The 27,216-nt window shown below is 40.3% G+C and overlaps 1 protein-coding gene across 5 annotated transcripts in view; it reads right to left on the bottom strand.

The window, feature by feature from the left end:
- Positions 1–27,216, bottom strand: part of BCAS3 (BCAS3 microtubule associated cell migration factor) — a 710,433-nt gene that overhangs the window by 569,969 nt on the left and 113,248 nt on the right. For all 5 annotated transcript variants that reach the window (XM_008011209.3, XM_037993644.2, XM_008011214.3 and 2 more), the window contains exon 7: positions 12,432–12,504. In XM_008011209.3, the coding sequence (XP_008009400.2) occupies positions 12,432–12,504 (73 nt within the window). The remainder of the gene's footprint in view (positions 1–12,431; positions 12,505–27,216) is intronic.

The following is a 27,216-nucleotide window of genomic DNA, read 5'->3' as shown; positions in this document are numbered from 1 at the left end:
TTCATGGCCCAGTTTAACCATGTCCTCTGTTTTGAAAGTGCTTAAAGAGTGTTACTCCCAGGCCTTTGTCCATTTTGTTCTTTTCTCCATAACTTAACAGTCTCATCTCTTTCTTATACCCCCATTCCATCAGGGCATCTTCGTCTTTTTTAGGTAAAATCTTTTACTTTTTAAATTTTTTTATTAGCATTAAAACAACTTTTAAATGTTCTAATTTTGTACTCAAATTATTGTTCAGAAAACAATGTTGCATACATTTTCACCAAGCCTATTTCTATCCATTTTAGTGTGAAATTCTGTAGAATTAAGTGTACTGCCCCTCCAAATACACAGTGCATTCTCTATATCTTGTTCCTTGCCTTGGGAGACTGACCCATATCCTATGAATTGCATCAGTGGGTTCTCTGGACCTTCAGAATCCAGCCTCTAGTGTCTGATTGGGTTGACCCTGTAGGAAGCCTCTGGGGAAACAAGATACCCCACTGTCAGCAGGGCACAGTGGCACACACCTGTAATCCCAGCACTTTGGGAGGCGGAGGCGGGCAGATCACAAGGTCAGGAGATTGAGACCATCCTGGCTACTAAAAATATAAAAAATTAGCCGGGCATGGTGGCGGGCGCCTGTAGTCCCAGACACTTGGGAGACTGAGGCAGGAGAATGGCATGAACCCGGGACGCAGAGCTTGCAGCGAGCCAAGATCATGCCACTGCACTCCAGCCTGGGCGAAAGAGCGAAACTCTGACTCAAAAAAAAAAAGAAAAGAAAGAAAGAAAAAAAGATGTCTCACTGTCAAGTTACTGAAGATAGGCTAAATCCATCCACCAGAGGCCACAGTTCCTGCTGCTAACCCTCTTCATGTCGCTTTCTCTGCAGGCTTTATTAAGGGTTATCTCCTCTTGCTTAGAAATGATAATAAACCAGGCATGGTGGCTCATGCCTGTAGTCCTAGCTTTTCAGGAGTTAATAAGGTGTGAGGCTTGTTTGAGTCCAGGAATTTGAGGCTGCAGTGAGCTAGGATCAAGCCATTGCACCTCAGGCTGGGTACAGAGTGAGATCCTGTCTCAGAAAGAGAGGAGGGAGAAAGGAAGGGAAAGGAAGGGGAGGGAAGGCAGGGAAGGGGAGGGAAAGTGAAGGGAGGGGGACAGTAGGAGGGAAGAGAAGGGGAGGGAAAGGGAGGACGGATAATGAGTCTCAGCTCCCACATGTGTTATTTTATTTAAACTCTCTTTGAATTACCCAATTTGAGTATGCTATCTGTTTCCAGCAAGGGCCCTAACAGCACAGATTTTCAGGAATACATATATCAAACAGCAAGTAAGACAATTCTGTAAGAAATTAAACCAGTATTCCTTTGGTTTGGTCACCTGCAAATAACCATTTTGGTAAAACCATTTGAGATCTGTACCAATTTCAGTATCACGAGAAAATATACAAAGTCTGCAAATATAATCTCACACAGTCTTTTTTTTTTTTTTAAGACGGAGTCTCGCTCTGTCTCCCAGGCTGGAGTGCAGTGGCCGGATCTCAGCTCACTGCAAGCTCCGCCTCCCGGGTTTACGCCATTCTCCTGCCTCAGCCTCCCGAGTAGCTGGGACTACAGGCGCCCGCCACCTCGCCCGGCTAATTTTTTGTATTTTTAGTAGAGACGGGGTTTCACCGTGTTCGCCAGGATGGTCTCGATCTCCTGACCTCGTGATCCGCCCGTCTCGGCCTCCCAAAGTGCTGGGATTACAGGCTTGAGCCACCGCGCCCGGCTCACACAGTCTTTAGATGTGTCCATAGTTTAAATATTATAGTTTAAAATAAATACATAAACAACTAGCCCATTGTTACAATTTTACAATATAATATGTGTATTCGTTGACACTGACAGACTACTCTCAACCTCCCACTAAGATCTGTTCAGCATGTGTTTTAAAACTGTATTAAGTGTGAGTCAGATGTATAATGTTCTGGGCCCTTTGCCTTACCACCACACAAAACTAAAAATTTGCTTTAAGTAATTAAGTGGACTGAGGTCATGAAAAATGTACACAATTAGCATTTAAACTAGTGACTCCTGTTTATCAAAGACAAAGTTAACATTTTAAGACATATTACAAAAAAATCCCTAAACCACATGAGAAAGAGTAATTAAATCGAAGTAACAGTAAAGTCATCTTATTTCCCTAAGATTTCCTACATCCATAATCAGATAAACAGAGATCATATCTAGCAGGCACTGAGGTCTTAGTTGTTCTAAGCTAATACTAAAACCCAGAGCACCACAAATCATCTCTGTTATTGGATCGCCTAGTATGCTAACTCATCCCATTAAAAAGGTCTCTATGCCAGTGCGGCAGCTGTCAGCATAAATGGTATACCAAAGATGTAAAGCCCTTTCTTTGAGCAGTAAAGAGAGCCACAGAGCCATGGCAGAGAGCTAGAAGAAAATCCAGATACCCACAGAAAGCCTGAAAAATGCCAGAGAGATGGGCAAATGAAAGACTTGGTGTCTGGATTTGGTGCCAAGGAACTGTTGGAAGAGCCCATGTCTACAAGCAGCAAAGACTGGAAAAATGGCATAAATCTTCTTTGCTGCCTATGCAAATAATATCAGTCAGACCTCGCAAACACAACTGACAAAAATCAGTCAAATTGAAAACATCAGGTATCATATATAAGGGCTCTGGGATTTTTCACGACAAAAAGAAGAGTCACATACCTATTATCCCAAGCAATATGCCTCTACTTCTAATTATTTAATAACATAACCCTTATTTACATTAGACAAATGTTGAAATAAAGCCACTGCAGTACCACTTCAGGATGGTGACACCACGCTTAACCTCCACCTAACAACCACAGCTTTAGGAAACTGGTTTCTACATACCACTCCATTGACTTCTGCCAATCCAAGATGACGCTTTTGCCAGTTTGTAATAATGAGAGAAAAATATTAACATTGTGAATTAACTGTATTATATTTAATGAACAGTTAATTTTGAAATTAAGTCATTCCTCCTATTTAGCTATTAAGATTATTTTGTTTTTCTCAGCCGTGTGCAATGGCTCACGTCTGTAATTCCAGCACTTTGGGAGGCCAAGGCGGGCAGATCACTTGAGTTCAGGAGTTTGAAACCAGCCTGGTCAACATGGGGAAACCCCATCTCCACTAAAAATACAAAAATTAGCAGGGCACAGTGGTGCACACCTGTAGTCCTAGCTACTTGGGAGGCTGTGGCAGGAGAATTTCTTGAACCCAGGAGGTGGAGGTTGCAGTGAGCCAAGATCACACCACTGCATTCCAGCCTGGGCGACAGAGTGAGACTCCATCTCAAAAAAAGAAAAAGAAAAATTGTTTTGCTTTTCTCAAAGTAAATTCAAAGTAATAACTGATAGTCAACTGTAACTTTTTCACATGTCCTTGCTTGGCAAAAGACTTAAATTTTTCTGATTATTGAAAGCCTGTCTTGGAAACAACAGCCATAGAATGCCTATATAACAAGAGATAAGGGATTCCTAACCAATTGAGATGAAGACATTTTTGCTTACTGTTAGAAGAATTTTTTCCCATCACAGTGATGCGTGATGGGAGCCTCTGGACAAACACTTAACCTCTTTTCTTCATTTACAACACAAGGCAGTTAAATGACATGATCTCCAAGGTTCTTTCCACTTCCAATAGTCTATGATTCTCCCTACATAAACATCATATTTTCACATAATGTGTGTAATGTGATCATAATATATTGGATTAAACATTCTTCAAGGTCTGCAGTCAGCTCTTGAATAATGTTACTCATTTGCTGTTACTCATAGTAGCCAACAAGATTCTAACCATAAACAGCTACATTCTGGGAACTGTTTAGCATATCACACACAATAAACTTTGGTTTCCTCCCTGTCTCACATTATTACACAAGACACTGCCTTAGTTTCTGGATCAGTGGCACAATAAATATTATCCCTTTCCAAGAGCTTAAATGACTTATCTGGAATTATTATGGTATGATCTCTCAAAACACAACAAAACAAAACACTAGAATACCTAAATAAATGGCACTTTAATGACTGTCATCATGCAGTAAGAGACAGTATGTTAAATTTTGGGCTAGGTGCAATGTATTTACTACTAAAGGATAAAATATGCACAACTGGGATTATCTAGTGAGAGCTAATCATACAAATTAGGTCATTTTTGTCTTACCCAACTAAATCAGAGTTGAGGGGCCAGTGGGGGAAAGCACTTGGGGCACATAGCACCTGCTCCAAAAATTAGCCATAAAGCCCAGCTGCTGAAACTGCCTGCTGTAACCCTAAGATCAGTTATAACTGGTAACTGCTGAAACGAACTGGCATGACTCCACCGTTGTCACTCTAGCGCCAATGAGCTTTCTTCTACAACAGTATGTTGCATTTCTCTAATTTCCCAAGCTTTTGTTTGTTCTTCAGACATAACAAAACCACCCCAATTTGTATGTGCCCCAAATTGCAATTCTGTTTTACATACGTTCTCAAATAAAATGTTTTGCCTAGAGATTCATCTCTGTATTTTTATTTTGACTTTGAATGACACTTTCCATAGCAATTCCCCTTTTTTTAAAAAAGGCACTATGAATTTATAAAAATGAAAAGCTGGCCAGCCCGGTCGCACTCGCCTGTAATCTCAGCACTTTAGGGGGCCGAGGCAGGTGGATCACAAGGTCAGGAGATCGGGACCATCCTGGCCAAAATGGTGAAACCCCATCTCTACTAAAAATACAAAAATTAGCTGGGCGTGGTGGCACGTGCCTGTGGTCCCAGCTACTCAGGAAGCTGAGGCAGGAGAATCGCTTGAACCCGGGAGGTGGAGGTTGCAGTGAGCCAAGATCATGCCACTGCACTCCAGTCTGGTGACAAAGCCAAGACTCTGTCTCAAAAAATAAAAAAATAAATAAAAGTTATACATCAAAAGAAAATCTTCGTGAATTTTCCCAAGAATAATTTAGTAGGCAGTATTAATTGTGAATATAAGCAACTTGACAAAGTCTAAACTACATGGGTGCTCAATAAAGCATGTGCCAGGGAGATGGAGAGCAACCTGCACATCCCATTCCTCTCCAAATGGAGGGATGTCCTTAGGTTTTGTACCCAACTGGGTATGAAAATGAAAACCTAGGCACAGTACATATGATTCCTTAGATTAAGAGATATTCTCAATCATAAAAAAGTGATACTAAAAAATAAAGGACGAGTGTAACTACTTGTATAGCAAGCTTCCTAAAATTCACTTAGGCAAAAAATATATATATATGAGGGTCTACTAGATACAGGGCACTGTGCTGATACCAAGAAAGAAATAAAGATGGGCAAGATAAAGAAAACATTCTCAAGGTATATGTGAAATTGGAGAACGTCTCTAAGCAGACACTTCATGATTATGTGTGGCTTTCTCCATCAGACTTCATTGGTTCCCTGAATGGTTCCTCGTATCACCTATATTTATGCCTATAAACGGAGTCTCATTAACTTAAATTATTTTGGAAGCACTTACATCTGTTCTACATCATCAGTTACCTGCTGTTTTTTGTTACTTTATTTAAAAAACTGGAAGCAGGTGAAGGAATCTACCCATTCTTGCAATTACTTTGTATTGGACATAAGTTGGCACTGGACTTTTAAATAATAGTGTTCCTGAAATTAGCGGCCACAATTTTCTAATAGCCATGTTCTTCTTACATGATTGCTATCATGTAAAGGAGACTTCCTTTGAGTTCATTAAACGATGTGTTTACATGAAGAAAAAATAATAATAAAATAAAATCGGGGAAGTCCTTTTCCACACTGAAAAATTCTAAGTAACTAAATGGTATACGTCAAACATACTAAAATAACAAAAGTATCCTTTGCTTATGCAGAGACACTGCATCAAAATATACGCCTAACATAAAAACTCTCTTAAGAAGCTACTGTTTGCCAGAGCAATCAGGCAAGAGAAAGAAATAAAAGGCATTCAAACAGGAAAAAAGAAAAAAGTCAAACTATCTCTCTTCACTGGCAATATGATTGTATACCTAGAAGACCCGAAAGACTCCACCCAAAAGCTTCTAGATCTAATAAACAGCTTCAGTAAGTTTCAGGATAAAAAAATCAATGTAGAAAAATCAGTAACATTCCTATATATGAATAACATCCAAACTGAGAGCTAAATCAAGAATGCAATCCCATTTGCAATGGGCACGCGCGCGCGCGCACACACACACACACACACACACACACACACACATAATACCTAGAAATACATCTAACCAATGAGGTTAAAGATATAAGGAGAACTACAAGACACTGCTGAAAGAAAGCAGAGATGATACAAACAAATGGAAAAACATTCTATGCTCATGGATTGGAAGAATAAATAATGTTAAAAAGGTCAAACTATCCAAAGCAATCTATAGATTTAATACCATTCCTATTAAACTACCAATGTCACTTTTCAGAAAATTGGAAAAACTACTCTAAAACTCATATAGAACAAAAAAGAGCCTGAATAACCGAAGCAATCCCAGGCAAAAAGAACAAAGCTAAGGCATCATATTACCTGACTTCAAACTATACTATAAGGCTACAGTAACCAAAACAGCATGATGCCAGCACAAAAACAGACACAGAGACCAATGGAACAGAAAAGAGAACCCAGAAATAAAACTGCATGTATCTACAGCCATCTGATCTTCAACAAAGTCGACAATGACAAGCAATGGGGAAAGGACTCCCTAAACTATAAAAATCCTAGAAGAAAACCTAGGAAATACCATTCTGGACACCGGCCTTGGCAAAAGTCCTCAAAAGCAACTGCAACAAAAACAAAATTGACAATTGGGAACTAATTAAAGACCTTCTGCACAGCAAAAGAGACTATCAACACAGCAAACAATCTATAGACCTTTGTTGGATGTACAGTTTGTGAATATTTGTAGTGAATATTTTTGTGAATATTTATAGATTCACAAATATGCATAAATTATGCATCCAAAAAATATCTAATAAGGAATTTAAACAGTTCAACAAGCAAAAAACAACACCATTAAAAAGTGGGCAAAAGACATTAACAGACACTTCTCAAAAGAAGACATACAAAGATTAGCCCAGCAAGGGGGCACACACCTGTAGTCCTAGGTACTCTGGAAGAGATAAACAAACTGCTTAATTGCTCCTAACATAACCTCCCACCTTTTTTTTTTTTTTTTTTTAAAGAAATCTTTGTTACCTCTGAAAATAACTGGTCAGAAAGGTGTAAATATATAAATCTGAGGCTAGGGCACCCTTAATAGAGTTCATAGACAGAATATGCCTGTGTATGTATGGAGGAATGCCCTCCATAATGACAAATAATACGGTTCCTGGAAAGAACATAGCTTGAGGATCAAGCAGAAGCCTGGGTCCATGACTCACTGTGTGACTGAACCTCTATTAGCTTCTTCATGCATAAAATGAGAATAATACGATTGGGCCAGATGTGGTGGTTCATACTTGTAATTCCAACATTTTGGGAGGCTGGGATGGGACGATTGCTTGAAGCCAGGAGTTCAAGACCAACCTGGGTAACATAGTGAGATCTTTTCTCTTCAAAAAAAAAATTTTTGTTTTAATTAGCCAAACATAGTGGCATGACTTATAGTCCCAGCTACTCAGGAGGCTGAGATGGGAGGATCTCTTAAGCCCAGGAGTTCAAGATTATAGTGAGCTATGATTGGACCACTGCACCTGGGCCTGGGTGAAGAGGGAGACTCTGTCTCTAAAATAAATAAATGAACACACAAACTCAATTGTCATAAACTCAACTGTATGTATGCATGTATGTATGTATGTATGTATGCATGTATGTATCGACTCATGGATTGCTGATGGCACTCATGTTCCCAGTATCCTTTATCTATCTAAAAGCAGAGCAGAGCCCTCCAAAAAACCTCATTTGTCATAAATCTCCTCCCCTGGGGCAACTTAATCTCTTCTAGGATCACACCCAAACAGATATTGTTACAAAACTATCGCATCTCCTGTCTTTTCTCCTAAGGACCACCTTAATTTTCTAAAAAGTCACAAGTGCCCTTTCTTCCGTTCCCATTCTAAGAAGTCATTTGACCTATAAAATGTGCCCTTGTGTCCCTCTCCATCCCCATCTCCTATTGAGATGATATATAAACCACCCACCCTAAGTCACTTTTTTTTTTTTTTTGGCAAACTCCTATATGTACATATGTAATTAAATCTGATTTTTGGTCCTCTTGCTAATCTGCCTTTCATCAGTTTAAATTGCAGCCCTCTCCCCAAAGAATCTGAGAGGAGAGAAAATTATTCCTCCCCAATGGTAGCTACTAAAGAGTCTACTCTATTCAACATCACCATATGCTTACCCACTACAAACATTTAGACAAAAACTTAACAAGACATATTAGATCTACAACCATAAAACCACTTATGAACTTTTTTTTTTTTTATTTTTTTGGAGACTGGGTCTCATTCTGTCACTCAGGTTGGAGTGCAGTGGTGAGATCTGGGTTCACTGCAACCTCTGCCTCCCAGGCTCAAGCAATTCTCCCACCTCAGCCTCCCAAGTAGCTGGGACCACAGGCGTGTGCCACCAGGCCCAGCTAATTTTTTTGTATTTTTTTGGTAGAGACATGGTTTCACCATGTTGCCCAGGCTGTCCTTGAACTTCTGAGCTCAAGCGATCCACCCACCTTGGCCTCCCAAAGTGCTGGGATTATAGGTGTGAGCCACTGCATCCAGACCTATTTCACTTTCTGTATCTTTTATATCCTTTCAACAGCAGAAGTTCCACTTGAGTTTTACATAAATTCTAACTCCTTGTTGAGATTCTCTATTTGTTGAGTTATTGCTATACCCCTTTCCTTTAACTCTTTATACACAGTTCATTTAGTTCTTAGAACATATTTATAATAGCTGCTTTAAAATCCTTATCTGTAAAATTTAACATCTGGAGATAATCAGGTATGATTTCTTTCTTTTTTTTTCTTTTTGACCTCTGAACTTTTTATTGGCCTCCTGCTCCCCAAAGGGTACCCTGCTTCTGCTGGCTTAATATTTCAGAACTTTGATGTTGTTGGTCTCAGACACCACTCTGCCATCCACTATCCTGCGGGAGGTGGTCTTCTGGATGGTTTGCCTGGAGTTGCTGCTGTCCAGGGCATCACCAAGACTGAAGTCCTCGCCATCTTCCAGCAGGTGACTGTAGGTGACGATCTCAGTCGCCAGCCTGACCTTGATGTTCAGCAGGGCCTCCTACTCCTGTCCCTCTGCCGGGTCTATTGCAGTTCTGACTGTAGATGCAGCAGGATCCGGTTGAGCTGCTCCATCTGCAGGGTATAGCGGGCCTCCACCACCCCACTCAGGCTGTTCTCCAAGCTGGCCTTCAGATTCCTCATGGAGTCCAGGTCAATATCCAAGGACTGGACTGTACATCTCAGCTCCATGAGCATCAGCTCAGCAGCTCCAACCTCGGCAGACTGCATGGTGACCACTGTGGTGCTCTCCTCAGTCTGCTGAGACCAGTACTTGTCCAGCTCCTCTTGGTTCTTCTGAGCCAGCTCGTCATATTGGGCCCAGATGTCTGCCATGATCTTGGTGAGATCCTGAGATTTGAGGGCATCTACCTCCACGATCAACCCAGAGCTGGCAATCTGTGCTTGCAGGCCTTTTACTTTCTCTTCATGGTTTTTCTTCATGAAGAGCAGCCGCTCCTTGAGAGCCTCGATCTTTGTCTCCAGCTGCAGCCGTTGACACTGGTGTCATCAGTGACCTTGCAGAGCCCATGGATGTCACTCTCCACAGACTAGGGCATGGCCAGCTCTGTCTCATACTTGACTCTGAAGTCATCAGCAGCAAGATGGGCATTGTTGCTCTGCAGAATGATGCAGGCATTATCCACAGTATTTGGGAAGATCTGAACCCTCAGGTCCTCAACGGTCTTGAAGTAAATGGCTCCAGTCTCTGACCTGGGGTCCCTTCTTCTCCAGGTGCTCCTGGATTTTGCTCTCCAGCTTCTGGTTTCCAGTCTCCACACTCCTCACTCTGTCCAGTAGGAGGCCAGGCAGTCATCCAGGCTTTGCATGGTCTCTTTCTCGTTCTGGATGCCCCCCGGTCCTGCCAGGCCCCTGGCCATCCACACAGCCAGGCCCCTGGACCCCATGCTGCCCCGGAAGCTGGTGGAGTGGGACCCGCAGATCCGGGAACCGGAGCCCCCAGTGCCTGCAGAGATGCTGGCCACACTGCTGACTGGCTGGGTGCCATAGCTGGGCACTTGGACAAAGCCCAGAGACCAGTAGTTGGTGGAGAACGTGGAGCTAGTGGTGAAGCTCATGCTGTCCAGAAGGGAGAGCGAGAGGACAGGACTCAGGCTTTGCCGAAGACCAATCAGGTATGATTTCTATTGTCTGCCTTTTTCTCACTGCCACAATTTCCTGTTTCTTGGCATGTGTCATAATTTTATATTTAAAAATAGACATTTTATATAATACAGTATAACATTACTCTGGATTCTATGAAATCTGTCTTCTTCCACAATTTGCAATTGCTGATTTCTCTGTTCAGTTTTACCATTTCTTTTATTCTTGCATTACTTTAAAGCCTGACTTTCAGGGTCTGGCCATGTTATCTATGTATCTTAGTGGGCAGCCAACTATTCAACAGAGGATTCACTCAAATACCCCAGGTCAACAAAAGTTGTTTTCCTTTGCCAAAGGATCTGCACATCTACCCAGATTTTTCTTCCCCCTCGACCCTTTTTCATGGCTCCTCTGCATATGCATGAAGCCTCAGCTAGCCATTATCTGAGGCTGAAAGAGCCACTGGCTCTCAAAGCACACATGCCATCAAGACAGTAATTTCCGCAGACAGTGCTGGCAGGCATATGCAATAACTGCCACTCAGAGATGAGTGAAAATTTTCCAAGCACAGCAGGTAAGGTACTAGTCCTCAAAACCCTTCTCACCCTGGAATACCCTCTATAACCAACCAACCAACCAAACTTGGAAGAGAGAAAGTGTGGAGTGGGATGGGAGCAGCTGCAGGCATGAATGCCACAGATTCCCACTGCTGTTGTGCGAGATTAGCAGTTTCTCAAGCTTAAACACTTTTCAGATTATTATATGTTTTTGGTTGAGTTTCAGAGCACTGCAATAGTTGTTTTCACTTGTTGTGCAGATGGCATTAAATCTAAGTCACAAACTCTTTTTTTTTTTTTTTTTTTTTTTTTTTTTTTTTGAGACAGAGTCTCACTGTCACCCAGGCTGGAGTACAGTGATGCACCACAACCTCTGCCTCCCGGGTGGTTCAAGCAATTCTCGTGCCTCAGCCTTCCGAGTAGTTAGGATTACAGGCACATGCCACCACACTGGGCTAATTTTTAGTAGAGACAGGATTTCGCCTTGTTGGCAAAGCTGGTCTCGATCTCCTGACCTCAAGTGATCTGCCTGCCTCAGCCTCCCAAAAGTGCTGGGATTATAGGCGTGAGCCACCATGCCCAGCCCACAAACTCTTAGCATTCTTAAATGTATTTATTTCAGTTTCTCTTTCACTACTATATTATAACCTACTCTGGCAGTCCTTCTCATAAGCTGCAATATTTCTCATTCCTTAAGATCTAACCTATGCTGCTCCTTCTCCAGAAGGCTTTTTCTCATTAATTCATGCACATTGATCTGTCCCTTCTCTGAATTCCTGTCATACATCATTATTTCATAATTATTTTGCATGTGTTGTACTTTTTCTTTTCAGCCACATTCATAAGTCTCTGGGGAAAGAAATTAGGCTTTCATGATTTTGTATCCTTATCTTATACCTGGCAAAGTGCTGAGTATACAGTAAATTCTCAAAGGCTGTGTGTCTTCTTCAATCCAAAAATTTACACTTGAAGAAATTTGTCTTGTAGCCTATGAGGTCAAACTCTACCATTAGGAAACAATAATCAAGACTCCAAGACCTAACCATGTTATATTATTAACACGTTCTTCCCTTCTCCAATGCCACATGATCTGAAGTGCACACTATTTACTGAAAGCATGGGGCAGAGACTGCTAGTAGCCAACCTAATATCCATTTTGATCATTTTCCTTACTAACAAAACCATAATCCTAGCTTTCCTTGCAGCCAGAAGTTCAATTAGAGGGAATGCACTAACTGGAAAGATATTTGTATCTGTTCACAGTGTTGTGGTAAGAAACAAAAAAGAAAATTCATGCAACACCTTTAGAACAGTATCAGATACATGCTATAGCATCAATAAATGTCATTTACTGTTAGAAACCCTAACTATGTTTTACTTCCTTCTTCTTCTCTCCTATGAGAGCTTAGTCTTATGGTTACAAAGGTTTTATAACATCAAAGTTCTCCGTCTGGAATAATACAAATTTGTAATAGGTGATGCAAAGAATTTTTAAAATTTCCTTACCCAGAAGATCCAATGCTCTTACAAACACCAAGGAGGGGTCTTTTTTCAGCAAAGTTATCACATTTTTGAGCACCTGACAGGGAGGATAAAATAAATTGTAAGCTTTGAGGAATATTATTGTATAATTCCCACTATTTTCATGCTTTCAAAATACTTGAGAAGTATTCATTAAAAGTTGATGTAATTTATACAATTGAATAAAAAGAAGAAAAGTTACTATATAAAATCATTATATATTATATATAGGTACTCATTTTAAAAATTGAACCAGCAAAATTTTTTTTTTTTTTTTTTGAGACAGAGTATCACTCTGTCACCCAGGCTGGAGTGCAATGGCGTGATCTCAGCTCACTGCAACCTCTGCCTCCTGGGATCAAATGATTCTCCTGCCTCAGCCTTCTGAGCAGTTGGGACTACAGTCACGTACCACCAAACCTGGCTAATTTTTGTATTTTTAGTAGAGACACGGTTTCACCATGTTGGCCAGCCTGGTCTCATACTCCTGACCTCAGGTGATCCACCCACCTCAACCTCCCAAAGTGCTACAATTACAGGCATAAGCCACCATAGCTGGCCTGAATCAGCAATTTTTTAATGTTTTATTGGCACCAATTTCAATCTTATACACCTTCCCCATGAGATCAGAAAACCATCCCATACCCCACCAACTATTTACATAAAACTAGTATAATATTGATGTCCAAACTAAATAAAGGTAGTTCAAGACAAGAAAATTATAAAATTATAGGTCATTCCCATTGATACACATAGTTGCAAAAATCCTAAACAAAGTATCAGCAAACTAAATAGCAACATATATGAAAAAAATAAACTCTCATAACCGAATTAGATTTACCCAAGCAACAGTAATAGTTTGGCATTATAAAATATATTAACGTAATTAATCATGTTAATATTTCAGCAGACGCAGAAAAAGCATTCAATTAGACTCTACACCTAATCATAAGAATAAAAAATATAACAAAAATACCTTTTTTAACCTAATAATGATCATCTACAAAAGATCTACAGCAAATGTCACAGGTAATGGTTCAGAGTTTTCCTAGTAACAGCAGTAACAACACAAGAATATCCATAGTTGCAGCTCCCATCAAGTCCTAAGTCCACATAATAATAATAATAAGTGAACTCAACAATATTACAGGATACAAGACCAATATAATACGAACAAGAAGCAAAAAAAGTAAAGTCAGGAAATATAAATGGTTCTGAATCATATGAAAAGGTGCTCTGTGTCTGCTCACGCCTGTACTCCCAACACTTTGGGAGGCTGAGGCAGAAGGATCACTTGAGACAGGGCAAAACTCTGTATCTACAAAAAATAAAAACAAAAAATTAGTTGGGTATGGTGGCACACACCTGTAGCCCTAGCTACTCAGGAGGCTGAAGTAAGAGGACCTTACTACAATTGTGCCACTGCATTCCAGCCTGGATGACAGAGCAAGAATCTGTCTCATAAAAAAAAAAAAAAAAGATAAAGAAGGAAAAATGTTCAACCTCACACACGACAGAGGTTCCTTAAAACTATATTGATAATGAAAACTATAATGATGATATTGATTATGATAATGATATAATGATAACTATATTGATAATAATAAGGAGTTCAGGACAAATCACCCCAAAATATGCCTCTTTGGCATATTGATTATTTTGAGCTAAAGGCATTTGAAAAACAGTAGATGTAAGAAAGACACTCTGACTGGCTCTTTGATTCCTGAAAGGAAGCCCCCAAGTGAAAGATGACCTTCCTACACACCAGGAAGGAATATTTTAACCACCAGAGATGTGAAAGCCAGGATGAAAGAAATCTGTATAAATGAACATTGTTAAACTAGCCCTTATCTTCCCAGATACTTTTCCATAAATGTCATTCTTTGTTCAACCTAGCATGTAAGAACTTAGGCCGAAGCTGGGCACGATGGCTCATGCCTGTAATCCCAGCACTTTGGGAGGCCGAGGCGGGTGGATCACTTTGGGAGGCCAAGGTCAGGAGTGCGAGATCAGTCTGGCCAACATGGTGAAACCCCATCTCTAGTTTAAAAAAAAAAAAAAAAAAATATATATATATATATATATATATATATATATATATATATATATATGCCAGGCGTGGTGGCGGGCGCTGTAATCCCAGCCCCTCGGGAGGCTGAGGCAGGAGAATAGCTTGAATCCGGGAGGCAGAGGTTACAGTGAGCCAAGATCATGCCAACGCTTGCACTCCGTCCTGGGGGACAGAGCAAGAGCAAGGCTCCATCTCAAAAAACAAAAACAAAAAAAAGAGCTTAGGCTGAGCCACTTCTCTTTTTTTTTTTTTTGAGATGGAGTCTTGCTCTGTCACCCAGGCTGGAGTGCCATGGCAGATCTGGCTCTCTGCAACCTCCGCCTCCCAGGTTCGAACTATTCTCCTGCCTCAGCCTCCCGAGTAGCTGGGATTACAAGCGCATGCCGCCACGCCCAGCTAATTTTTTGTATTTTAGTAGAGCCGGGGTTTCACCATGTTGCCCAGGCTGGTCTCGAACTCCTGAGTTCAGGCAATCTGCCCACCTCGGGCTCCCAAAGTGCTGGGATTACAGGTGTGAGCCACGGTGCCTGGCCGCCACTTCCTTAAGTCTTCATTTCTCTGTTCGGACACATATGTACATGTAAATTTTAAGAAATAAAAATTTGTATGCTTTTCTCCTGTTAATTTCTCTTATGTCAGTTTAATTTTTTGGCCCAGCCAGAAACCCTAAGAGGTTAGAGAAGTTTTCCTCCCCTACAATACTATGGTTACATTTTTAAGATACCTAATCTTTTAGAAATAAGTAAGGAAATGTTAACCAATAAACTGATATGACATCTGGGAAGGGTTCAAAATAATCTGGAGGGAAGGAAATAAATGCTAATGAAACAAGAATAGTCATAAAATGATGACTGGTGGGTTCCTTAGGGATCATCACACTATTCACACTGTCTTTAAATAAGTCAGAAATTTTCTACTTAAAAATTTATAACTACATATATTTATATACATATATTTATATATTATAACTATATATCTTTAAAACTGTGTGTGTGTGTGTGTGTGTGTGTATTCACTTAAGCCTGCTAAGTCAGACTGATGACTGATTTAGCAGTCCTAAGTAAAAGTGCAAGGTAGTGCTTAGGGGAAAAAAAAAACTGACACTCAAATTAGTTTACATCACAGGATCTTTAAAAGCCACAATAATTGATAATACCAGGTACTAAATGTGACAGGAGATGAAGCTAAAATAAAAAGGACTATATAACTAAATTTAACTATGTACATTGACACTTATTTAAGAGCTCCTCAAAAAAATCCAAAAATTTGATAAAATTTTCTCACCATAGTAATCAAAATTGAAATACAAATACCCCTTAATCCGATAAGTCACTGCTAGAAGTTCATCCCACACATATATTCAGACATGAGAGAAATAACTTGTATATAAGATTATTCACAACGGCATTGTTTATAGTAGCAAGAATGGAAAACTTCAAGTTATAATGGAATATTTCCTATCGCTGCAAAACAAGAGAATGAATTACTCTGTAAAAACATGGAATGGGAAAGAAGATATAAAGTGGAAAAAAGGAATACATACAACAATAGGACGATACAGAATAATAAACTACCTTTTGTGTGTGTGTGTGGGGGGGTTGTTTTTTTTTTTTTGAGATAGAGTCTCCCCAAGGCTGGAGTGGAATGGCATGATCTCAGCTCACTGCAACCTCTGCCTCCCAGATTCAAATGATTCTCCTGCCTCAGCCTCCAGAGTAGCTGGGATTACAGGCACCTGCCACCATGCCCAACTATTTTTTGTATTTTCAGTAGAGATGGGGTTTCACCATGTTGGCCAGGCTGGTCTCGAACTCCTGGCCTCATGATCCACCCGCCTTGGCCTCCCAAAGTGCTGGGATTACAGGCATGAGCCACCAGGCCCAGCCGATATACTACCTTTTTTTAATAAAGAAGAGAAAAAAAGACCTGCATATATGTACACACACATATACAAACTCTAGTAGGATACATAAAAATCCTAATAGTGGTCGGGCACGGTGGTTCATGCCTGTAATCCCAACACTCTGGGAGGCTGTGGTGGGTGGATCAGGAGTTTGAGACCAGCTTGACCAACATGGAGAAATCCTGTCTCTACTAAAAATACAAAAAATTAGCCAGTGGTGGTGCATGCCTGTAATCCCAGCTACTCGGGAGGCTGAGGCAGCAGAATCGCTTAAACCCGGGAGGCAGAGGTTGTGGTGAGCCGAGATCATGCCATTGCACCCCAGCCTGGGCAACAAGAGTGAAACTCCGTCTCAAAAACAAAAAAACCTTAATAGCCACTTATGAGAGGAAAAATGAAAAAAAAATGAAAGATATAAAAAACTTTTCATTATATACTTTATGCTTTTTCATTTTCAAACCATGTGAATATACAAATTTCCCCCAAAATTTTTCCCTTGTTTTTAAATAAGAAGGCAAATGCCAGAAGAAATAAGTAAATGGTTGTTTCAACTTCTGAGTTAAGATGGTAGACTGCAGCACTTTGGGAGGCCGAGACAGGCGGATCACGAGGTCAGGAGATCAAGACCATCCTGGCTAAGACGGTGAAATCCCGTTTCTACTAAAAAATACAAAAAATCTAGCCAGGCAAGGTGGCGGGTGCCTGTAGTCCCAGCTACTCGGGAGGCTGAGGCAGGAGAATGGCGCAAACCCGGGAGGCGGAGCTTGCAGTAAGCTGAGATACGGCCACTGCACTCCAGCCTGGGCAACAGAGCGAGACTCCATCTCAAAAAAAAAAAAAAAAAAAAAGGTGGTAGACTGAAGACATGAATTCCATTTTATACCTTCAGAAAATGCTAGGAAAAAAAATTAAATTAAATGTACTTTAAAAACATATAATCCCAACAAGTTTTGGAAACAGATGACTGATGACTGACTTAGCAATCTTAAGTAAAAGTTCAAGGTAGTGCATGGGGGGAAAACCTGACACCCGAATTACTTTACATCAAAGAATCTTTAAAAGGCACAATAACTGATAATACCAGGTACTGGATTTGATGGGAGACGAAGCTAAAATAAAGAAGACTAGATTTGATATTGGCTATCTGAAAAACACACTGATGTAAGACTTTTACCCTGTCAGGCAACTCACCTTCCCCATTGCCAGCACAAGGCTGAAAGGTTACTCTCTAGAGACAGACAGAAGGACACTGGGTAAAGGTGAATGCCAAACAAAAAAGTGAAGAAGATTAAATGACAACATTAATACGTAATATTGAAATAGCCCTTCATCATCCTTCCTGTCACCCTTCCCATGGTGCTTCCAGGACGCTAGCACCAGAACCTTATCCTTTAGGTGGGCACTTGTAAGTCTTCCCTGGGACATGTTAACAAGTCTAAGAGGAAAGACGAAAATATACCATCCATCAGAGGGTTCCAACAAACAAACAACACAACCAAAGCACCTCACAATAAAGTTAAAAGTCAACAAATAGACCGGGCACAGTGGCTCACACCTCTAATTTCAGCACTTTAAGAGGCCGAGGCGGAGGTCAGGAGTTCAAGACCAGCCTGGCCAACATGCTGAAACTCCGTCTCTACTAAAAATACAAAATTAGCCAGGTGTCTGTAATCCCAGCTACTCAGGAGGCTGAGGCAGGAGAATCGCTTGAACCTAGAAGGCAGAGTTTGCAGTGAGCCCAGACGGCACCACTGTACTCCAGCCTGGGCAACAGGAATAAAACTCCATCTCAAAAAAACAAAAAGTCGACAAACAGATATGCAGTGTTTTCAATTAGCTTTTCAGTTTGCCACTGACAATTATGTGCAAAGAGCCAAGGATTAACAGTCATCTGGAAAGTATCTAATACTACACAGGAAGAACACAATAAAAATTAAAAATTGTCATTAATCATTTCCATGATGTAAGAGAAGATACTGCAGACATAGAACAAAATAAGAACTAAAAAAAAGATGCTTTGAGAATAAAAGAGAGCTCTTGAAGAATGACAAAAACAAGGATGTGTGTGTGTGTGTCTTTATATTTACATAAATATATAAATATATATATAGATTTTTTGTTTTTTGAGACAGAGTCTCACTCTGTTGCACAGGCTGGAGTGTGGTGGTGCGATTTTGGCTCACTGCATCTTCCGCCTCCCAGATTCAAGCGATTCTCCTGACTCAGCCTCCCAAGCACCTGAGATTACAGGCACGTGCCACCATGCCAGGCTAATTTTTGTATTTTTAGTAGAGGCTGGTCTCAAACTCCTGACCTCAGGTGATCTGCTTGCTTTGGCCTCCCAAAGTGCTAGGATTACAGGCAGGAAAATATTGTTTTTATTTTTTATTATTATCATTATAACTTTAAGTTCTATGGTACAAGTACACAACATATGTATACTTGTGCCATGTTGGTGCACTGCACCCATTAATTCGTCATTTACATTAGGTATATCTCCTAATGCTATCCCTCCCCCCTTCTCCCCACACCACAATAGGCCCCGCTGTGTGATGTTCCCCTTCCTGTGTCCACGTGTTCTCATTGTTCAATTTCCACCTATAAGTGAAAACATGCAGTGTTTGGTTTTCTGTCCTTGTGATAGTTTGCTCGGAATGATGGTTTCTAGCTTCATCTACGTCCCTACAAAGGACATGAACTCATCCCTTTTTATGGCTGCATAGTATTCCATGGTATATAAGTGCCACATTTTCTTAATCCAGTCTATCATTAATGGACATTTGGGTTGGTTCCAAATCTTTGCTACTGTGAATAATGCCGCAATAAACATACGTGTGCATGTGTCTTTATAAAGCAGCATGATTTATAATCTTTGGGGTAAGGTACATACTGTTTTTAAACTCAACACAAGAATCAGAGGCAAATTTAAGAAAATTTCGCAGAGAGAAGAGCAAAAACACAAGAGAAGAAAAGAGCATGTTTACATACACACAAGAAATTGAAAGGGATGGACTCAAATAGCCAATATATAGATGACAGACGTTCCAAAGAGAGAACAGAGAAAACAGGAGAAAATCACCCATGAAATAATTCAAAAACTTTCCCCAAAACAAAAAACTATGACTTAATCAGCTTCTTCAGGTTCTAGCACAGTACATGAAACAGACCAGTATCAGAGTACATTGTTTCAAGACAGTGATAACAAACAAATGCTTCTACAAGCTACCAGAGAAGAAACAGATTGTTATAGGATCAGGAATTCAAGTGGTTGCTCCAGGTATTAAATGATATAACTTAACACAAAAACTTTTAGCTAACATCATACAAACTGAACGCTTTTCCTCTGAGGTCAGATATAAAGAAAGCGTGTCCACTCTCACCACTGTTGTTCAATAGAGTACTGGAAGTTGTATCCAGTACAATAAGGCAGCAAACAAAGTAAAAGTCATACAGATCAGAAAGGAAGAAATAAAACTCCCCATTTACAGATAACATGATTGGTTACATAAAAATTACAGAGGAATCAACAAAAAAAAATTTTTTAAAAACTAGAATAAGTTAGTTCAGCAAGTCACAAGCTATAAGATCAGCATACAAAAATATATACTATCATGAACAAATGAAAATTGAAATTTAAAGTACAGTAGCACTTATACTTGTTCAAAAGAATTGTAAATACTGAAGTATAAATCGATGAAACATGTACAGGACTTCTGTATTGAAAACTACTAAATGCTGATAAAAGAAACAAAAGACAACCTAAATACATGGAGATACATAACTGATATGAAGTTTAATGTAATTCCTACCAAAAATCCGGCAGAATTTTTTGCAATTAGAAACACGAGTATTCTAAAATTTTGTGGAAAGGTAAGGGAGTTAGAATAGCTAAAACAACTTTAACAAAAGAAGAAAATGGAGGAAATCTGTTGTTATGGAATTATAGACTAAAACAATGAGGTACCACTGCACATTTACTAGAACGACCAAATTCCAGAACACTGACAACACCAAATGCTGAAGAGGATGCAAGTAGCACCTTTCACAGACTGCTAATGGGAATGCCGAATAGCACAGCCACGTTGGAGGAGTTTGGCAGTTTCTTACGAAACTAAACATACTCTTACCACACAAGGCTGAAATCACACTCCTTGGTAATTACCAAAATGAACTGAAGATGTTTGTCCACACAAAAACCTACACATGATGTTTATGACAGCTTTATTTATAATTGCCAAAACTTGGATGCCACCAACATGTTCTTCAGCAGATGAATGGATAAATAAACTGTAATATATCCAAACAACAGACTAAAAGGAAATGAGCTATCAAGCCATAAAATGAAGTGAAGGAATGTTAGATGCATATTGCTCATTGAAAGAAGTCAATATAAAAAGGCTACATATACATACTGTATGTTACCAACTACATGACATTTTGGGAAAGACAAAACCATGGGGACAGTAAAAAGATCAATGGTTGCAGGAATTAGGAGGAAAACATGAATAGAGCACAGAGGAATTTTAAGGACTTCTAAGTTTTAAGTTTTAACTGAAACTTTTCTGTATGATGCTAAAATGGTGGATTATTATTTCATTATACATTTGTGAAATATATCATTATACATTTGTGAAAATTTCTAGAATGTAGACCAAGAGAATCCTAATGTCAATTAGGGACTCTGGGGAATAATAATGTGTCAGTGTAGGATCATCACTTGTAACAAATGTACCACTATGATGCAAAAAGTGGGAAGTGGGTAGTGCCTGGGTAGGGTCGGGGTATACAGAAACTCTATGTGTTCTTGTTTGTTTGAGACAGGCTCTCCCACTATCGCCCAAGCAGGAGAGCAGTGGTGCAATCTCAGCTCACTGAAACTTCCACCTCCCGGCTCAAGTGATTCTCCCACTTCAGCCTCCTGAGTAGCTGGGACGACAGGCACACGCCACCATGCCTGGCTACTTTTTGTATTTTTTGCAGAAATGGGGTTTCGCCGTGTTGCCCAGGCTGGCAAACTCTATTTTCTGCTTAATTTTTCTGTGAATCTAAAACTGCTCTAAGAAATAAAGCTTATTAATTAAAACACCACATGTTCTCACTCGTAAGTGTGAGTTGAACAATAAGAACACACAGACGGCCGGGCACGGTGGCTCAAGCCTGTAATCCCAGCACTTTGGGAGGCCGAGACGGGTGGATCACGAGGTCAGGAGATCGAGACCATCCTGGCTAACACATGAAACCCCGTCTCTACTAAAAAAATACAAAAATTAGCCGGGAGCAGTGGCGGGCGCCTGTAGTCCCAGCTACTTGGGAGGCTAAGGCAGGAGAATGGTGTGAACCCGGGAGGCGGAGCTTGCAGTGAGCTGAGATCCGGCCACTGCACTCCAGCCTGGGGGACAGAGTGAGACTCCGGCTCAAAAAAAAAAAAAAAAAAAAAAAAAAAGAACACACAGACACAGAGAGGGGAACATCACACGCCAGGGTCTGTCGGGGGTGGGGGGCTAGGAGAGGGATAGCATTAGGAGAAATACTTAATGTAGATGACGGGTTGACCGGCACAGCAAACCACCATGGCATGTGTATACTTATGTAACAAACGTGCACATTCTGCACATGAATCCCAGAACTTAAAGTATAATAAATTAAAAGTAAATAAATAAATATATGTAGTCAGATGTAGTGCTATACACCTGCAGTCCCAGCTACTCAGGAGGCTGGGCAGGAGAATTGCTTGGGCCCAGGAGCTCAAGGCCAGCCTGGATAACATGGCAAGATCTTGTTTCCCACCCCACCAAAAAAAAAAAAAAAAAAAATTAAAAGTAAAAACAAATGTAGCAAACTCTTGCACAACTCTGTTCACTGCAGCATTATTCATAATAGCCAACAGATGGAAGCAACCCTAAAGTCTACTGATAGATGAATGGATAAAGAAAAGGTGGTACATTGAAATGGATTATGCAGCCTTAAAAAAGAAGGAAAATGGTCGGGCATGGTGGCTCACGCCTGTAATCCCAGCACTTTGGGAGGTCAAGGTGGGTGGATCAGTTGAGGCCAGAAGCTCAAGACCAGCCTGGCCAAGGTGGCAAAACCTCATCTCTACTAAAAATACAAAAAATTAGCTGGGCATGGTGGCACACACCTTTAATCCTAGCCACTCAGGAGGCTAAAGCAGGAGAATCGCTCAAACCTGGTATGTGGAAGCTGCAGTGAGCAGAGATCACGCCTCAGCACTGCAGCCTGGTAAACAGAGTGCGACTCTGTCTCAAAAAAATAAAATAAAAACAAAAACAAAACGTCTGGGATAGCAAAGGTGGTGCTAAGAGGAAAGTTGATAGCCCTAAATGCCTACATCAAAAAGCCTGAAAGAGCACAAACTGACATTCTAAGGTCACACCTCAAGGAACTAGAGAAACAAGAACAAACCAAACCGAAACCCAGCAGAAGAAGGAAATAACCAAGATCAGAGCAGAACTAAATGAAATTGAAAAAAAAAAAAATTCAAAAGATAAAAGAAACAAAAAGCTGGTTCTTAGAAAAGATAAATAAAATTGATAGAGCATTAGCAAGATTAACCAAGAAAACAAGAGAGAAAATCCAAATAACCTATCTAAGAAATGAAACAGGAGGTATTACAACTGACACGAAATACAAATGATCATCCAAGACTAGTATGAACACCTTTATGCAAGTAAACTAGAAAACCTAGAAGAGAAGGATAAATTCCTGGAAAAATAGAACCTAGCTGAAACCAGGAAGACTTAGATACCCTGAACAGACCAATAACAAGCCGTGAGACTGAAATGGTAATTTTATAAATTACCAACAAAAAAAAGTCCAGGACCAGACAGATTTACAGAAGAATTCCAGTAGACATTCAAAGAAGAACTGGTACCAATTGTTCTGACACTATTCCACAAGAGAAAGAAAGGAGGAACCCTCCCTAATTCATTCTACAAAGCCAGCATTACCCCAATACCAAAACCAGGAAAGGATATAACCAAACAAGAAAATTACAGACCCATATTCTTGATGAACACAGATGCTAAAATCCTTAACAAAATATTAGCTAACCGAATCCAACAACATATCAAAAAGATAATTCACCATGATCGAGTGGGTTTCATATCAGGGATGCAGGGATGGTTTAACATACGCAAGTTAACAAATGTGATACACCACATAGACCAAATTAAAAATGAAAATCACGGCAGGGAGTGGTGGCTCACACCTATAATCCCAACACTTTGGGAGGCCGAGGTGAGTGGATCACTTGAGGTCAGGAGTTCAAGAGCAGCCTGGCCAACATGGTGAAACTCTGTCTCTACTAAAAATACAAAAATTAGCCAGGTGTGGTGGCGCATGCCTGTAATCCCAGCTACTCAGAAGGCTGAGGCACAAGAATTGCTTGAACCCGGCAGGCAGAGGCTACAGGGAGCCAAGATCACAGCACTGCACTCCAACCTGGGCAACAGAGCAAGACTCCGCCAAACAAACAAACAAACAAACGAAATCACATGATCATCTCAACAGATGCAGAAAAAGCATGACAAAATCTAGCACCCCTTTATGATTAAAACTCTGAGCAAAATCATCATACAAGGGACATACCTTAATCTAATTCAAGCCAACTATAACAAACCCACAGTCAACACAATACTGAATGAGGAAAAGTTGAAAGGATTCCCTCTGAGAATTGGAACAAGACAAGGATGCCCACTCTCACCACTCCTCTTCAACACAGTACTGGAAGTCCTAGCCAGAGCAATCAGACAAGAGAAAAAAATAAAGAGCATTCAAATCGGTGAAGAGGAAGTCAAATTGTCACTGTTTGCTGACAACATGATCGTTTACCTTGAAAACCCTAATGACTCCTCCAGAAAGCTCCTAGAACTGATAAAAGAATTCAGCAATGTTTCTGGATATAAAATTCATGTACACAAATCAGTAGTTCTTCTATACACCAACAGCGACCAAGAGGAGAAAGAAATCAAGAACTCAAGCCCCTTTACAATAGATGCAAAAAAAATAAAATAAAATACTTAGGAATATACATAACCAAGGAGTCAAAAGACCTCTACAAGGAAAACTACAAAACACTGCTGAAGGAAATCACAGATGACAAAAACAAATGGAAACATATCCCGTGCTCACCTTAATAGATGGGTAGAATCAAATTGTGAAAACCACCATACTGCCAAAAGCAATCTACAAATTCAAAACAATCCCCATCAAAATACCACCACCATTCTTCACAGAATTAGAAAAAACAATTCTAAAATTCATATGGAACGAAAAAAGAGTTCATATAGCCAAAGCAAGACTAAGCAAAAAGGACAAATCTGGAGGCCTCATACTACCTAATTTCAAACCATACTGTAAGGCCACAGTCACCAAAACAGCATGGTACTGGTATAAAAATAGGCAGACAGACCAATGGAACAGAGTAGAGAATCCAGAAATAAACCCAAATACTTACAGTCAACTGATTTTCAACGAAGCAAACAAAAACATACAGAGGGGAAAGGACACCCTTTTCAACAAATGGTACTGGGATAATTGGATAGCCACGTGTAGGAGAATGAAACTGGATCCTCATCTCTCACCTTACACAAAAATCAACTCAAAATGGATTAAGGACTTAAACCTAAGACCTGAAACTATAAAAATTCTAGAATATAACATTGGAAAAACCCTTCTAGACATTGGCTTAGGCAAGATTTCATGACCAAGAACCCAAAAGCAAATGCAATAAAAACACAGGTAAGTAGCTAGGACATAATTAAACTAAAGCGCTTTTGCCCAGCAAAAGGAACAGTCAGCAGAGCAAACAGGCAATCCACATAGTGGGAGAAAATCTTCACAATCTACACATCTGACAAAGGACTAATATCCAGAATCTACAATGAACTCAAATCAATCATTAAGAATAAAACAATCCCATCAAAAAGTGGGCTAAGGACATGAATAGACAATTCTCAAAAGAAGACAGACAAATGGCCAACAAACATATGAAAAAATGCTCAACATCACTAATGATCAGGGAAATGCAAATCAAAACCACAATGCAATACCACCTTACTCCAGCAAGAATGGCCATCATCAAAGAATCAAAAAACAGTAGATGTTGGCGTGGATGCAGCGATCAGGGAATACTTCTACACTGCTAGTGGGAATGTAAACTAGTACACCCACTGTGGAAAACAGTGTGGAGATTCCTTAAAGAACTAAAAGTAGAACTACCATTTGATCCAGCAATCTCACTACTGGGTATCTAACCAGAAGAAAAGAAATAATTATTCAAAAAAGATACTTGCACACGCATGTTTATAGCAGTACAATTCACAACTGCAAAATCATGGAGCCAACCCAAATGCCCATCAATGAGTGGATAAAGAAACTCTCGTGTGTGTGTATATATATATGTATGATGGAATACTACTCAGCCATAAAAAGGAATGAATTAACAGTATTTGCAGTGACCTGGATGAGACTGGAGACTTTTATTCTAAGTGAAGTAACTTAGGAATGGAAACCCAACCATCATATGTTCTCACTAATATCTGGGAGCTAGGCTATGAGGATGTGAAGGCATACAAATGATGCAGTGAACTTTGGGGACTTGAAGGGGAAGTGAGATGGGGGCGAGGGATAACAGACTGCAAATGTGGTACAATGTATACTGCTTAGGTGACAGATGCATCAAAACTCACAAATCACCACTAAAGAACTTACTCATGTAACCAAATACCACCTGTACCCCCAATAACTTATGGAAAAATAAAAAATAAAAATAAAGGTCAAGTACAGTGGCTCAAGTCTGTAATCCCAGCACTTTGGGAGGCATGAGGTCAGGAGTTCAACACCAGCCTGGCCAAGATGGTGAAACCACATCTCTACTAAAAACACAAAAATTAGCCGGGCATGGTGGCAGGCGCCTGTAATCCCAGCTAGTCAGGAAGCTGAGGCAGAGAACTGCTTGAACCTGGGAGGCGGAGGCTGCAGTGAGCCAAGATCGTGCCACTGCACTCCAGCCTGGGCGACAGAATAAGACTCCATCTTAAAAAAGTAAATTAATTAATTAAAAATTAAAAATAAAAATAAAGAGGGAAATTCTGTCACATGCTACCACATGGATGAACCTTGAGAACATTATAAGTGAAATATGCCAATCACAAAAAGATAAATATTACATGATTCCACTGAGATGAGATATCTAACACAGTCACATTAGGGTAGCAGATGGGAAAAAATAAACATAAAAAAATAAAGCAGTCACACACATTATTTCAGTCCAGTTAGTGTTGTCATAACAGTATACCTGAGACTGGGTAGTCTAAAGAAAAGGGGTTTACTTGGCTCACACTTCTGGTGGCTGGAAAGTTCAATACTGAGCATCTGATGAAGGCCTCAGGCTGCTTCAACTCATAACACAAAGCAGAAGTGAGCCAGCATTTGCAGAGATCACATCCCAAATGGCTGGGCAGGGTCTTTTTAACAGCCAGCTCTTCTGGAAACTAATAGAGTGAGAACTCACTCACTCCCTAGGGAGAGCACTAATCTATTCATGAGGGATCATGAGGGATTGCTTCGGCCTCTCAGAGTGCTGGGATTACAGGCGTGAGCCACCGCGCCCAGCCTTTTTTTTTTTTTTTGAGATGGAGTCTAGCTCTGTCGCCCAGGATGGAGTGCAGTGGCAAGATCTCGGCTCACTGCAACCTCCACTTCCCAGGTTCAAGCAATTCTCCTGCCTCAGCCTCCTGAGTAGCTGTGATAACAGGCACCTGTCACCACATCCA

This window comes from Chlorocebus sabaeus, chromosome 16 (assembly GCF_047675955.1).
Source record: "Chlorocebus sabaeus isolate Y175 chromosome 16, mChlSab1.0.hap1, whole genome shotgun sequence".
Lineage (NCBI taxonomy): Eukaryota > Metazoa > Chordata > Mammalia > Primates > Cercopithecidae > Chlorocebus > Chlorocebus sabaeus.
This window is presented reverse-complemented; position numbering and strand designations above follow the sequence as displayed.